Genomic DNA, 15835 nt, shown 5'->3' with positions numbered 1-15835 from the left:
AAGACGATTCGATTTCGTGACGCACTTGCAGTTAAGTGGCCACAGCTTTATCTGATTTTATCATAATTTTAACTGATACCGAAGCTTATGATAAGGAAGTCCTCCTGTTTTGACTTTCCTTGCATTCCTCTATTTCCACTTTACCCAAAAATTTGCAAATTTTGTGCGTCTTTAATAAATGTAGGCACGTAGAGGTTTTGTTTGCCCAGCCAGATTCCTTACTGTAGCTTTTTGGATTTGTAATAGTGAATAGGCTAGGTATTCGCCATTTTTAGTCTCACTTGAATTCTTGCGGTAATCTGTTATCGCTCTTATGATGGTGCGGACAGCTACTAGTATTCATTCCGTTAAAACTATTTCCTTCTTTCGGCCTGTAATTTAATCAAGGTGGATTTTAAAATTTTTGAATCAAGGGACTTGAGGTTTTGGCATTAAGTTTATTTATTATGTTAGTTTATGCAAATAAACTTATATGCTAATTTGCTGACCACTCAGGGACGTCGGAAAGTAAATCGGCTTCATGACCAATGAAAAATTGCTTTGGTGGCTTACAGTTTTATTTTGAGATTGTATTGTTATCTCTCTTAGACAACGTTGATGAAGTCATTACCCTTGTCTTTCAATACCTCAACATGGTGAAATACGTAGGGTTTCAGCAATGGATTTTTGAGGAGGAGAAGGTAAGTTTTCCGCTTTGTACTAAACCGCTTGTGCTCTGCTTCGGCACCGGTCATATAATAGCTTCTGACGGAGGGTACAGATTTAAGTCAGTTTTCTTTTGAGAAGAAGATCAATGTTACTACGCACCACCTACGTCGCACTAACACCAGACTAGTTTCCGTGGGGCAAAAATATACATTCAGGGTAGACTTATGCAGTGTTTACGAAACTGCGTGGTCCGACGTTGTATATTGGTAAGTACCTTACTGTGGGCCGGCAGAGTTTATTGCTACGACCTAAATACTGTAAATGTAAACCCTCAAATACTGCTCCTTTCCTTGTCAGACGGCTATCTATCTCACGTGAGAATCAGTATAACTTTCCTTGTCTATCATGCTCCTTAGAAATGTGATTCACTTCTTTAACCAAGTTTTCTGTCAATTTTTGTTGTATAAGGCTCCCTAATTCATATTCACGTAATGGATGTAGTATACAATAGGTATCGTGGGAGAGGCACTAAAAACGCACTTTTGGACATTTGACGTAATGCATCGTAATGTAAACAAAGTATGAAGGCTTGCCTTGTTCTATTGACGCTGAGTTTGCACAACTTGACAGCATTAGTATGAGTCAACTTTTTTTTTACCCAAACACCTTGTTTTTAGAATATACAGGCCTTGCGTTTTCGTTTCAAAGGCAAAGAAGATCCCTTCGAGTATGTTCATAGGCTATCACCTCGAATGTTTGTAAGTTTACCTGATGTACAGTTCTTTTATTTTTCTTGCTTGTTAGCTAAGCTAATCGCCTTGTGATATGACTTTAGTTATATCCGCCGGAAGATCTACTGACTGTACCCTATATACTTACGGAATTTCGACCAGATCTGATTGAAGAAGTCCTCTCTGCTCTCATTCCAGACAATTTTAGGTAAATGTTTCTCCTGCTTTATGGTGTTCCCTTTTCCTATTTGGGTAGATGACCTAGGCTGCAACTCCAGCCACCACAACCCAAAATTGATATTTTTTTTTAAAAAAAAGTATCCGAAAACATTAATTGACCTCAGACTTAGAACACCCTGCATTCATCTGGTTGCTTTAAAAGTCAACCAATCTCTTTAATCAAACTAGCAATGCATCATAAACCCACGTATATCCAATGGTGGCTAATGTGGCGGGTCGTCCAGGAAACTAGAAACGCGTAATATTGTATTGCTGGTTGTTGCTGTATTGTTGGTTGGTCTATTCAAAATCGTACCACTTTTTGTAAATGTTGCTCCCACCAACAGGTGCATCATTGTGAGCCAAAAAGTTGCGGATCGTTGCAATGAGACAGAAAAGTTTTACAAAGCTAGCTATGGTTGCGAACCAGTGCCTCCAGAGAAGATTGAGGTATGACTTGCCTACTACGTACTGATGTGACTCACCAACATTTTCCTCTATTTCTTCTAGCTTTGATAATATGCAGAAGAATAGTCAATTTATACTGATATATTTGCTGTTTAGGCGAGTGCATTTTGATAGCTTCTCCTTAAGACTAACTTCTTCCTGTAAGTACTTTTTCAATCGAAATACCTTGAATAACAATTCACCTTCTTAAATGCATTACGTGTATCTTGCACACGCCACGTTGGCTACTCGAGTTAAGGAAGAATATCAGCTACCCCAACCCAAATGTTCCAATATTCTCATATGATATTCGGTTTCTTTAATCCCTTTCTGTAATTATACGCGTCACATATGTGTGACATAGTGTCTGAAGTAAGGAAATCGAATCGTCTCATTTACGCGACGCTGGTAGCAAACACATTAACCTCTTTTATTCACTGTTCAAACCGACAATGATACCAATTGAAGGTGCCGCTAACGAAGTTCCATGCCACCACGTCACAAATGGGTGACGTGTGCATTGCCGGCTTATGACTGATAAGTGGTGTCACGTTGCACCAATGAGACCTCTGAGCTGTGATGGTCGACTTGTCTGTGTAACCCTAGTAGCGAATAGTGCATCAGCCGTGATGCAAACAGGAAAAGTAGAAGCATGAATCAAAAGCCTGTTGACTACACCGCCGAAGTCTTGGCTTGAAACCGCACACAACTGGCAGATAAGTGGGACAGTTTGCAGAAGTACTCACTCTCCACCCCAACCAACGGTAGGGTAATTGAGTAGGGGTCCCTCCAAGATTGCAAGTTAATGTTTGTGTTGCTTCATTCCAGCTGCTCTATTTGCACTGTTTGTGTTTGGACATTCACCTCTCATTACTACTTTTAGCATTGTTACTATTACTATCACCACCATCACATGTTGTTAGGGTGAAAGGGCTTTTCCTTCATTAAGTCAGCCATTAGGACATCAACAGTTGACGCTGTCCTGGAATTGTGGAACCAACACACCCAAGTTAACATCTCGATACATCAACAAACAGAGTGCCAGGCGCCGAGAGTGTTGCTGCTAATGTCCACAAATTGCTACCTTAATTTGGAAGGTGAATGTAGCCTGGAGGAGGGATGGGTCAATGTTAGTATTTGACCACAGTGGTCGATGATTGTGGGAAGAGGAGTCATTCCTGGAGCAGATGAGCAATGTCGGGCAAGGTGACGAAACACAGTATGGAGTTGTGGTGTTTGATTGAACACCTTGTGTGTGACGAGTTCGCTACGCGAATCTGTCGGGGAGGCAAATCGGTCAGCATAGCCCAGATGTGTTCAATCGGTCACGTATGCCATGAATCGCGTCCACTTTGTTTTCCTTTTTCAATCTATACCATTCCTTAGAGTTTAATGCGGTTCCTATGCGTATTTTGCGGACTCCTTAAAACAAATCGAGTGAAACAATGTTATCCAAAGTGGTAGGCAATTAATCTGTAAAAATAAGAATGAAACGACTGTGGAACACAGTTTTGCTTTCCTTAAAAGCATGACTCTTCCAGTGTTTACTTTCCATTTCTTTGATCTTGTTAGGCCTGGCGTAATTGTGGTCTTTGCCCAGAACTGCATTTGCCACCACGCAACCCCTACATACCAACCGAATTCGGCCTAAAATGCGAATCCTGCCCTGACCTGGAGGACATGTCCTCGGGGCCACGAATCCTCTTGGAGAATGATGGCGCACGGCTGTGGTTCAAGCAGGATAAGGAATTCAAGTTGCCCAAATGTTACATCAACTTCAACCTTATCAGGTAACTCGTCTGCGTGCCTGTCCATTTCTCCCCTTCCTATGTCATGGTGGCTGACTGCATTGGCCCATATGTTTATTCAAGATTCTTATGCTGAATAAGCTTGTATGTAATGCGTAAGTACAAAAGGAGGTGTTTAATCAAGGTGAAGCAATTTTGTATTCATATACCTAATAACCGGTTTCTATTGGTAGGTAGGTTAACGGTGCTTTATGCGGCTGACACCCAGCCATTCAAACATGCTTAAAGAGCATGTTGATTTGACTAAAATTACGATAATTTATTATCCTTCAAAAAGCCTTCAATTTTTCCTTTCCAATATGTCTGCGTCGAAAATTAGCATCATAATTATCGAACAATGTTGTTTTTTGTGCAAAGAATAAATGACGAGCATTTTTGTGATAACGAATTTGAGTGTAAAGGTGGCTGGGATTTCCAAATAGCCGCAAAATTCACGTTTGATTAGAATCCGTCATTCCACATCATCGTACGTTCAGTCAATGTTAGCTGCTTAATTTGAGTTTTTTGGCTTGCTACAGCACCCATTTCTTTCGATTGACTAGATTATCACTTAAAAATGCTATTCAGAAAATGAGCGGGGCTTTTCTATCTTGGATGTGTGCAGTTTAAATAAATAAGAACGTATTGAAGAGTTCGATGTGTCTTTGAAATTTGGCACCGTGATACACACTGCAAAACCATTCATGCCTCAAGGGCAAATTAATTATGACAGTAACTTCAAAAGTTTCGGTGACTGTTATGCCGATTATCGTTTGCAGTATCAGGATGTGTGTACTACTTTAAAAGAACCGTGGTAATTTTAGTTCACCGAGCCCAATTTTTGAGTATTTAAGCCCGAGGCTGTGGCTTTTGACATTCCATATGTTTCTGTTTATCACCACTGCGTTTCTCAAGTCCGCTTTGGGCGCAAGATCAGGTCCGCGATCTACTGTTGCAGCTGTTCATTAACCTCTTCATCGACAGTGTAAACGAGGACTCCTATCAATGCAGCCTCGCGGGCCTCTGCTTCAACATCGTGGCCAGTGCACCCACGCTGCGAGTAAGTCCACTAACGAAGTTAACAACAGTAACTCCGTGATCTGCCTCTCTTTTGACGTGCCCAACACCATTTAATCACGTCATATTCCCAAAAGATGTGCTCAAGAGAGCTAACATTTCTCTCTTTTATGCCAATCAAGCTTTTTAGATTAATTAGCCCTGTATGGATATCACTCATTGACTCTCTGAAATCTGCTTTCTACCGTTCTCCACTGCATTTCAAGATATTTGAGTAAAATGCACCACCGAATACGAATTTGTTTTTGTTTTTAACCCATGAGATTGAAAGTCTTAGCATGCTACGTCGATGTGTCTGTGCCCTTCAACGATTTTTCTAGTATCAGGAAAGTCGCAGACTCCAGGTACTTTAAGACATCGTTATCCTGTTATTGTTTATGACTTTAACTACCCTGTGTGAATTTTGAAATTTTAGGGAATCATTTTTTCCCTTTTATTAACTTGTATAGGTTATTTCAGTTGAGTACTTGAATGTCACAGACAGTTTCATCATTTCTGAAAGCAGCTTCAGAGACCGAAGTGCCCTATTTATAGCCTTTTCTATAACATCAATGTTACCTTTGGTATTTCGTACCATATGAGTCATGCATCTGGGTGCTATCAACGCCCACGAGTATGGAGGCGGATCCATTGTTAGCGTGCTAAAAGGCTGGAGCACTGGTAGCGTGGGATAATCAGAGGAGACATTGTCTTGGATGGGACTGAAAATGACCCACGTGGTTCACACTCAACCATATTCTCGTTGAATGTCTACTCCGAACCCCAATCTGAACGGAAATTTGGGTGCGATTTACTCCCAAAAAGATAACCTTTTCATTGACTTCATACACCTTCCGACTACTTGATGGGGTGTACCTTAGATTCTAGTCACAAGGTACTCATGCATCCGACCTACTCATTCTGAGCGCTAAGCTTTTGTCCGCTATTGCAGCTAAATTTCAGTGGTTACAGTCATAAGATGCCGGTATTAGTGGAGAACGTTGTGAATCGCTTGGTGCAATTCACGAGGCCAGATGAGGAGCGCTATGCGGTTCTGCTGAAGAAAATGGAGTTAAAAGTGAAGAACTTCACGTCCTTTTCGCCTCTCGACCAGGCCGATGGCTACTGTGCCTCGGTTCTATTTGATCGTGCCTGTCTTCATGAGGAGAGGTGTGCAGCGCTCAACGGTACGTAGTGAGGCCCCTCCGTAGCTGGTTAATTTGATAGATATGGGTAGTTCTTCATATACCACTGACACGTTTACTGCTTTTGGAAGTTAGTCACACGTTCTTTAACCCTTTTAGACACGTTATTACAGGTAATTAATCACCCTAAGTAATTTTCACATCATTTTCCTACTCCGAAATACACTTAGATGTAATTAAAACGCATGCAGTGACGATGTGAAAAGGAGCCGTTTCATTGCACGTAAAATACCACATTTCATTTTGGTTTATGACTGGCGATTTACTTTCAAAGATTGCTATAAATTTTTTGCTGCAGAAATCACATACGAAGAACTGGTGGAGTTCATACCCTCATTCTTTCGTCGTGTCTTCGTCGAGACGATGGTGTACGGTAATGTGGACGTGGAAGTGAGTCATTGGGTGCAGGGATATTAGCGCCATTTTTTGCCAAACAGCAGACCTTCAATCCGTCTCTTCCCCCTTCCTATCAGGAGGCCTTGAAAATCCACGAAACCATGACTAGCGCCCTCCAGAAGCATGTCCACTGGCGGTCACCCGTGGCTATGGTCTCACCGCAGATGCGAGAAGTTGAAATTCCCACGGGTTAGTTAAAAGTGGCCTCGAAATTGCTACTCAGTTTCATCATTTCAGTTTAATTCTTCTTGGCTTGAAAGATTTGACGTTTTAGCATCCAAGTTCCTATAAGGCAAACGAGCCTGGAAGTAGATTTATTAGTCTAGGTAGATTGGGTGGTCAAATCCAAAGTACAAGCAAGAGTAATTCTGCTACAACTTCTTCATTTCGCCGTTAAGTTGTTTTGCGAGCACAGGATTTCCTCTATGCTGATAGTATTTTGAAGGTAATGCGACTTATTTCCTACTTACCTTCTAAATATTGATAAAGCTAAGAGGAGCTGTCTTGGGTTTTTTTTGGCATATATCCACAATTGTTGCCAGAACCACACATCTGACACTACTATTCCCTTGTCTGGTTGCGACGTCATAAATGTGTGACATGTTTTCTTCGTCGCCTAATGTGTGAGAACTGGTTGCACTAGATCGTCCCCCAACTAGACTGTTTTAAATGAGTGGAAAGTTGATGGCCTGAGGTCAGTCAGAGTTTTCTTAGTTCGCTAGTACAGGAGTTCTATCATTCAAGAACATTAAAACGTATGGACTGTAGTGGTCGATGTTACCCTCTGATCCTGGTTGCGAGCTCGTTAACTTGCACACTTTCCCTGCAAAAAGGAATGTACCTGCTTAACTTTCAAAACCCTTTATCTTCACACCGGAAATAATCACGAATGGAATGCGCATACTTCGATTAAGTGTTGAGCCAAGTGGAGTGATAGATTTTGACAGAAGACTGCTTTTTGTACACGTTAAATCGTGGAAACTTTAGGCTTTCTCTTGCCTGACAATGGCAAATAAACATTTGAAATATTCGTCTTCCATCCACCTATTTGCCTAGCCTACCTTGGTAAAAACACTACAAAGTGGACGTACATGTGCTAAATATTAGCCCTTGGCGTGTGCTGAGATGCCCACGATGACCTTATATGATAGGTAGAGTGGTAACATCTTCTAAGGTCATTTAGCCTTGACTGATGTGTTTCTCTCCCTCTCTCCTCGTCCTAACGCCTTAAAGGTCTTACTTAGCCTTACATCTCTAAAACACTCATCTACCGTTGTAGATGCAGTGATTGTTGAATCTACGGCGAAGACTAAATCTCTCTAAACACTCCTCTTGCTGTCTTGAACTTGACAAGTCATACTACTGTGGCTGGATAAGGAGGAAAAACCGGTTGACATTTTTTTTTCGTGTTTTGTATGTTAGTAAAGTGGAAGGAAGCGGTTTGATGCGAGCCAAGGATTACTAGCCCGCTCGATGTTTTTTCACTCTGCCAATTTAACAGCAAAATCAGATTGGTGTGAGTGGAACCTGTTTTCGAAGTAGTACATTCGTTTCCGATTTCAGTTGCAAGCAACTACTCCCAAGTTCGATTTAGCCATGTAATTACACTTTCAACGATGAGGTCTTGTAAACACGCACTAGTTATCGAGCAAAAAACATGCTTAGGTGAGATGGAGTTGTCTTTTTCTCAGCAAACTTGCTTACCCCACTTGTTATCCTAGATAGACTCATTTGAACTCACTAATTGTTTACGTGTTTTGTTATTTTGGCTTTTTTTGGGACTATTCGCGAGGGGTTTTGCAAAATAAGATGTCATATATTTGTTTTGCTACTGCTGAATTGTAAGTTCCATTGCTTCGGCGTATTCCTTCCACTTTCTGCTTGAGGCACTCTCACGTGGTTTCAGCCCATTCCCCTTGCTTCAATCATCGATTTGTTGTCACACTCTTTTTGAGGTGACATTACCTCATTTCTTGAAGATGAATCAAGGAAACCAATTGGAAGGGCATTTTATAACTTAGAAATCGTAGGAAACTAATGCAGGGGCAATAAATCTCGTTTAATCAACACGTTTGCGTCCAAGGTCTGTCTCCGAGGTTATTCGACCTTCATGGCCCGGACACCTAGGCTAGTAATGTGACCAGCTCAACCGTTGCTCAAAAAAGCAAAATTCTCTTTTACCGAGAGCATAATCCTGCACCGTCTTTATCGTTTTAAACTTAGCTAACCTGTTTGTTCACTTAAGGGAGCCTTGATGTCACATATATGTGACGCTGGTAGGGAGCGTCACCGTAAATTTAGCATCGTGATTTTGATGGGGCTGTTTTGTACTCCTCCCACATCTAGGTCCCTCACACATATACAAGCGAATTAATCGAAGTAACGCGATTTCGGCTATTCTGGTCTACTACCAGAACCTTCCTATTACTTCGGAAAATTGTGCGATCCATCGCCTCTTCGATCAGCTTATTCGTGAACCTGCATTCAATAACCTTCGTACTGAGAAACAGCTAGGTAAGGTAACGATGAGATGTTTGTCCTTCAGTAGGTTTATTGTTGAATGCGACATTTGCGTCCCTATTTAGTATCCAAAATACTAGCACCGGTTGATGTAAACAGTAAATAAGCGAGTCCAAAAGAACTTGGTCTATCGAGACTCCCATTGATGAAAAAGACTTGTTTGCATTTACAGGTTACATAGTTCGAGCGGGCTGGCACATATCTAACTCCTTCCAGGGCATCCACCTAGTCATCCAATCGAAGTATCATCCCAGAGAATTGGATGAACACATCGAGAAGTTCGTTGCAAGCATGGAGGCAAGTTTATCAACAGTGCTGTCCAAACCTGGGTTCATGGTCCAGTTTTACTCTTTAAAAAGGATGCGACAACCCAACTAATGTGTACTCATCTTCCTGTTCCAGACGATACTGATAAACATGTCAGCGAGCGAGTTTAACGCGCACATTGAATCCGTGGTTGCATTGTTGCTCGAAAAGCCCAAAAAAATGAGTCAGCAGGCAACAAGGTATTGGACCCAGATCTTTAGACAGCGTTATGACTTCGATCGGTGTAAGTTTTTCCACCTCCCATCGTTCACACAGGTGGTGTAGATGATTCCCCTAAAAAATTGAGCGATTCCTTTGTGTAGTTGAACGAGAAGCGGAAATAATCAGGAACACTAGTAAGGATCATGTGCTCGCCTTTTATAATGTGAGTTCCAAGCTAAAATTCCTTGTGCCGGAAAGTGGTTCGTAGTAAATTTGCACCTGCGCTCTGTTGGCTTTGTAGACCTACATCAAGGCAGCATCGGAGGCTCGAAGAAAATTGGCCATTTACGTTATCGCTGAAGACGCACCACCGACAAAGAAAGAAGACATGGTAAGACTTTATAAAAGCCTTGGACAAATGCAAATTAAAAATTCTTCGCTTAAAAGCTAACTGAGTAATGCTTAGTGCAATCGGGTTAAAAACTGCTCGAATCCAGCAGTGCATTCACATTCTCGACTCGTAAAACGCACAACGCCTTGAGCCCTGGGGGCCTCCTTCGAATTTGTACACAACTAAGAAATACCGGAGAGCAATCGTTTGCGTTTTATTTGAAGGCAAGAGCGTCCTCCAATGCAGGATGATTTTCACACACCACTTTTTTATTGTGTTTAAGGGTGTGGAAATTGCAAACCCGATAGAATTCAAGCGCACTCTACCGCTTCGTCCGTTGGCTGCGCCCTGTAATCTGACGGATCGCAGATCGCAAAAATCATCCCAGCCGTTGAAGGAAGGGCCTCACTGAATTCAATGTGCAATTACCAGTTACTGTGATTTTTCCATCAATTCGGCTATCGTTTGCATGGATTGATTTTTGAATCGGTCCTTATTCTTATTTTAAGGAATTGTTGCATTGACTCCGCTGACCGAGTGCATGCGTTGAGCTGTGCATGTTGAAAGGCGCGGTCTAGTCACGTCCCGTAAATCTGCTGAAATAGAAATGATTTTTGTCGGCTCCGAACCTCCTCCTGTTATGTGCAGTGCTTCATTGGTGTATGAAGAGGTGGGATTACGTGTATGTCAAAAGTAGGACCGGCAAAGCGGTGTAATACGTTCCACCATTTAAACAGGTGGGTAATTGTTAAGCAACAAATGAATGAGAAGGCTTGTCAAGGTGTACTTCGGGGCCAGTACAGTGGACAGATCCATCTGCTGTAGCGTTCCAAGTCTTTAATGGATTCCTCACAAGCTAGCCCAAGATGGGAACAGATCGGTTGGGATGCCGATGGGATTGCACTCTGAATGCGCCGCCAAGCTGGAGAGCGGCGCAGAAAAGTAAGGGGTGTGTGTAGCTGAACAAACTATCAAGTTACTACATCAGCAAATTTGTTGATGAGCGGGTACTTACGAAACGCGTTTAAATATTGATGGAGGTGTTGCAAACTGGTATTTGTTTAAGTAAACATCCAATTGCGTAAATCTTCGAGTTCCAACAGGTTCCACTCCCGATTGGATACTAATAACAAACTTTCCGCATATAGTAATGTAGCACGATGGCTGTTTAACCCTCGGTTTTGGTGAAGAGCCACTTTTGACGTGGCCATTGTACAATGCCAGGGAGGCTGACCTTCGGACCATGCCACTAGCCCAAATACCTTATATGTCGAATATATGTATACTGGCCGAGTATTGTCTTTTTTCGATTTCAAGTGAATCTCGGAGTGCTACAGTAGAATGCCTTACCATGGCTCCTGGGAGAAATTAGGCGCCCAATTTCCCATGAGGTCCCCTATATAGCAATTCGCGACCATTAATTTAGGTGTAAAATATTGAATTTAACCATTTGAGCAGCTTTGTTGCACTGGTTTTTAAAGAAAGTGAAGAAGTGGGTGCATGTGAATTAAAACATTTTGCCGCGGTGGTTTTGGTAAACCATTGACGAGTACATTTTGCTACAGGTTGAATTTTTTAATAATAGCAAGTAAATAAATTCTTGTCGTGAAATTTAGATTAAGGTTACTCTACTGCAATTGATAGAACATCTTTGTTCAAGTGGCCTTACAGTTTTGCCAAATCTTGATTTCGTGTGTGAGGAATGGGCAAGAAGCAACATCAGTCAGATAAGCTGTAACACCGTTTGCTTGGCATTATTTTCAGTTATATCACAAACACTGAGTGGAGCACACTCTACGGTGGAAAGAAAGCTGCAGGTGGTGGGAGTGTTCGATTTCGTCGCCTTCCATTCAGTTGTTGCAGGTAGCAAATATGTTGAATCCTAAGTAAATCACATCTTTCAGCATTTCATTTCAACCGTTTACAGTCCCGTACTGCACCAAAGATGGTGTTGTGTTTGATTTGGAGTAGGAATGCCTTTTTATCCCCTTATTTCTAGAAATATACTACCTTTTATCAAAAAGCATGGAGTTAACCCTGTAACAGGGAAGGTATCGTGGGTTCTACGGTCATTTTTTTTAGAAAATGAAAACAAGTGAACTCATCAAATTGAATTTTAGTAAAAACGCTGATGGGAAATATCACTGTCCAATTACTTTTAAGGTTTTTAATCAGAATACTCATATTGTTGCCATCAGAACCACGGGAAATGTTTATGCATATGAAGTAGAAATTTCGATTTCTTTACACCTATAGGCTGTCGAGCGCCTTAATATAAAGACGAACAGCTATCAGGATCTTCTCACCTCAGAGCCGTTCGCAAGACAGGATATCATAACCATACAGGACCCGAGCAGTTTAGACAAATTTAACATATCCGCATTTTATCACGTGAAAAATAGTCTTTTAGACAAAGGTTTATAATTCTGATTTTTCGCAACTATTTCTTAGGTGGTAGTAGCGTCTCCAATATTCGCGCTCTTAATCCAGAGACGAAAGAAATTCTCGCAGAGTTGAAAAAGTCTGAAGTTGATGTACCGGACTATATGTACTCGAGTAAGCCCAAAGAACTGCAGACCGAAAAAGTTCGCGATGTTTACAATACAGCGCACTATTCCACTGGAAAAGCTGCTGCCTCTTTGACGTCTACTGTGATGGAACCCTCCGTAGTCGTCGAGCCAGGTGTGCAAGTCACTTCACATTTACCTTCTCAGCCATCTTGGAGGACGACGTCGTTCGATACGGATACGTCAAATCGAAGGGGTTTGTGCGTCTCATCACCTCGTATGGAAATTTGAATATCGAACTCCATTGCGATCTGGTTCCGAAGACCTGCGAAAACTTCATCAAGTTGTGCGAATCCGGCATCTATAATGAAACAACTTTTCATCGTGTGATCAGGCACTTTATCGTAAGTGGATTTACATTTTGAATTGTTAGATCCAAGGTGGAGATCCCTCGGGGACTGGACTTGGTGGTGACTCCGCTTGGGGCGGCTCATTTCCTGACGAATTTCGCAACAGCTTAAAACATGACAGTCGCGGTGTTCTATCAATGGCCAACTCGGGTCCTAACACCAACAAATCCCAATTGTAAGATTGGACCTTCTTGTAACCAAGCCTTTTAGTTTCATCACCTTTAGGCCATGCCCTCAATTAAATAGGAAGCACACCGTCTTCGGGAAGTAGGTTTTCTTGCATTATACGAATTGCTCCATTATTAGAGTTGTCGGTGGTTTGGATACCCTAGACAAAGTTGAATTGGTTGAAACGGATAAGGACGATCGACCCCTTGTAAATACGCCCCAATTTTTGACCTCTATGATTTAGGAGGAAATCAAACTGCTTTCGACGCAAGTCTTCGTAAACCCCTTCAAAGAGGTGGATGAAATGCTTACTCGCGAGAGACAAGCACTAAAGGAAAAGGAGGCTGCTGCAGTGAACGATCAGGAGGCACCGAAACCGGGGAACAGACGCGAGGAAGAGGCCATGGAAGCCGCCAAACGAGCCAAGAAGAGAGGGATTTTTGGTAGCCACATTTTATCTTTTTCTTAATGGGACTTTCCCTCATGCTAGATGCCATGTCCCAACAAAGAACGGGTGTAGGGAAGTTTGTGGTACTGTCCTCTGATGATAGTAAATCGGATTCGAATCCGGAGCCTACCCGAAAGAAGCAGAAAAGTGTCTTACGATCCACGCTATCTGACTTCAGTGCATGGTGACCCTGTAAATACCTGTACTAATGTTTTTTTGTTTCTTACACATAAACCCTCTGCGATGCTTGAATGAGTGGCTGATGGGGCCAAATCAAAGCATTGTACATTGTCGATTAACGAACAAACAGTTGCGGTCAGAAAAGTACGAAATAATACAGTTCGCATACCCCCACAGGGCTTCTAGCCTGCGGAGTGTCCGGGATAGGGAGGCTCGGTGGGATTCACATTGTTGTTGGAGGGTGCACTGGCTGCGTTCGATGTGGACATTGGGAGGATGCTTGGTGAGAGGTTAAGCACGATGTGGGATATTAGTTGTTCAACGCTCTGTTCAAAACATCTAGAGGGCGGAATAGGTCACAGGAGGGAAGGGTAGGACCTACTTAAGATTACTGGGATGTAGGTGCTGCCTTATGTCCGCGAAGACCTCCTCAATACAACTTAGCTCACTGTTGCTCATCCGGTTCTCTTGCAGATGCTGTGAGTTGTTAATGAGCTGAGGGAAGTAAAGAGACTTACCGACAGCAGTGTTAGGATTGTCGTCAACTTTGCAACCAAAATGAACTTAGATTCGTCTACCGTGGAGGAACCCTACAAAGAAGATAACTCTCTTAAGTAGAACAATTAAATTATGTTCATTTATCTGGGAAAAGGAAGACTCGTTTAAATAAACCAAAGGGAAATCTCGGGCCTTATTACGTTTTAGTACAGCTATTAATGCAGCGAATGCAGTGCAGCGGAACAGTACAACCGGTAAAGCTAATTTTACGCATGACGTAGATGGTAAGCTGGGACGTTAGATAAGCATACCTGAGAGGACTTTAGTCTGTTTACGATTTCATACGCCTCATCCTCGCAACGTCTACGCCAATCCGTCACGAGAATGACATCTTGCATCCCATAGTCCCCAGCAATCTAGGGTAGGGATAAAACATACTCGTGCTTTTCTCATTAACAATTTCCTGGAGAACAATGAAACGCAACAGAAAAGAAGGGAGTCTTCTCAGTGCTAAGATTCAATACAAGTGAACAATTTAAGGTGGAGCTGAATCTGTTCGTCAGATGTGCACTGGCTTGATCTTTCGATGGAGTATAATAAAACTATCGCTCCATAACAGGCGAAAATCGAAAAGGTTCGTGACAATTCTGTCTATTTAGTGGAAACGAAACGGTAAAACACTTGAAAGAACAAACACGAGTGAAACTGGGTGAATGAGAAAAGGCCAACAAATTTGGTCTCAGAGTAAACTACATCGCATGATCCACCAGACATCGGCAGGGTGTCAATCACCATTTCTTGTGACTCGTAAACGGGAAGCACTGAGCACTGTTGAGTTGGCATAGAAACATGAAACTCGTGATCTTGATAGTGCGGAACATATCCATCTTCATTAATGGGTGGCGGAGTCTGAAAGTCATATAAATTCATAAAACCTATGACCCTATCATAATAAAAAGTGAACAGGGGAAAAGCAAATCACCTTAAAAGGGAGGCCTTACCTCTGTGATGTGATGAAGCACTATGCCAATGTGATATTTCAGCTCTTGATTCAATTCGTCGAGATGTAAAATGAGAGTGGCGTACTTGTGCTGAAATTCAGGAGTTACGGGAGAAGATTCAGCTGAGACCTGCAAAAGAAGATCCTTTAATTAAAACTAGTTTTTGAGGAATAAATGGAATAGTAGAAGTGGAATACCGTACCTGAGATTCAACTGTTTCATTCATTCCTTTTAAAACAGCAACTGCTTTTTGCTTCTTTTCCAAAATACGTTCCATTTTGACCTGTAATAACATCACACTGTGAAAATTAAGTGAAATCTTACAAGACTGAACAGAAAATCTGACATGGCATCACTCTGATCACAGAGTTCAGTGGTTTTTGTTTTGTACACGTTACCATAGTGCATAACAGAAGGTGGATTCGAAGCCTCAAGAATCACAGGATTTGTGATTTCAGAGTTGTCCATGCCATTCATATTGGAGGCGGTTTCATCGTGGAATATTCCTACACGAATAACTAAATAATTGGTCATTCACCTTGTTTTATGTCGGCCAAAGGAGAATTCTCACTACCATAGTTGGAAAATAAATCAGAACCACAATGACTGGTCTCCCTCTTCAGAGACATATTCAGATGTGGCAATTAAATGACAAGAATGGACGCGAATTTATAAGAAAATATATCTGGTTTGGAAACGATGTGTGGACTTCTATGGAATAACTCCAGTTTGCCAACGCTAAAAGATGTGGATAC

At 41.9% G+C, this 15835-nt stretch overlaps 3 protein-coding genes across 3 annotated transcripts in view; 2 read left to right on the top strand and 1 right to left on the bottom strand. All coding sequences in view use genetic code 11, as the record gives it.

The window, feature by feature from the left end:
- The window catches only part of EGR_05548 (Insulin-degrading enzyme), a gene marked incomplete at both ends in the record, with an annotated part of 13526 nt that extends 3246 nt beyond the window's left edge, over nt 1-10280 (top strand). Inside the window, 15 exons of the mRNA XM_024494797.1 lie at nt 589-680; nt 1326-1406; nt 1484-1587; nt 1946-2048; nt 3618-3835; nt 4748-4892; nt 5841-6075; nt 6392-6483; nt 6567-6678; nt 8836-9003; nt 9182-9345; nt 9412-9559; nt 9639-9700; nt 9779-9868; nt 10152-10280. Of these exons, the coding sequence (XP_024350845.1) occupies nt 589-680; nt 1326-1406; nt 1484-1587; nt 1946-2048; nt 3618-3835; nt 4748-4892; nt 5841-6075; nt 6392-6483; nt 6567-6678; nt 8836-9003; nt 9182-9345; nt 9412-9559; nt 9639-9700; nt 9779-9868; nt 10152-10280 (1943 nt within the window). The remainder of the gene's footprint in view (nt 1-588; nt 681-1325; nt 1407-1483; nt 1588-1945; nt 2049-3617; nt 3836-4747; nt 4893-5840; nt 6076-6391; nt 6484-6566; nt 6679-8835; nt 9004-9181; nt 9346-9411; nt 9560-9638; nt 9701-9778; nt 9869-10151) is intronic.
- Nucleotides 10281-11570: 1290 nt separating this feature from the next.
- EGR_05547 (Peptidyl-prolyl cis-trans isomerase-like 2) lies at nt 11571-13589 on the top strand (the record flags this gene model as incomplete). The annotated part of the gene is made up of 13 exons (XM_024494796.1): nt 11571-11602; nt 11633-11731; nt 11773-11835; nt 11868-11919; nt 11951-12094; nt 12125-12284; nt 12320-12550; nt 12583-12779; nt 12809-12960; nt 13011-13052; nt 13092-13161; nt 13198-13396; nt 13444-13589. The coding sequence occupies 13 exons, from the start codon at nt 11571-11573 to the stop codon at nt 13587-13589; spliced, it is 1587 nt and encodes a 528-aa protein (XP_024350844.1).
- Nucleotides 13590-13763: 174 nt separating this feature from the next.
- EGR_05546 (hypothetical protein) lies at nt 13764-15557 on the bottom strand (the record flags this gene model as incomplete). Its single annotated transcript, XM_024494795.1, has 8 exons — nt 13764-13920; nt 13964-14076; nt 14100-14171; nt 14391-14495; nt 14833-14988; nt 15081-15209; nt 15283-15363; nt 15405-15557. 8 exons carry the CDS (start codon nt 15555-15557, stop codon nt 13764-13766), a joined length of 966 nt encoding a protein of 321 aa, XP_024350843.1.
- Between the last annotated feature and the right edge of the window lie 278 nt (nt 15558-15835).

Source organism: Echinococcus granulosus (assembly GCF_000524195.1).
Source record: "Echinococcus granulosus chromosome Unknown EG_S00041, whole genome shotgun sequence".
Classification (NCBI taxonomy): domain Eukaryota; kingdom Metazoa; phylum Platyhelminthes; class Cestoda; order Cyclophyllidea; family Taeniidae; genus Echinococcus; species Echinococcus granulosus.
The sequence above is the reverse complement of the archived record's forward strand: the minus strand, read 5'-3'. Positions and strand labels throughout refer to the sequence as shown.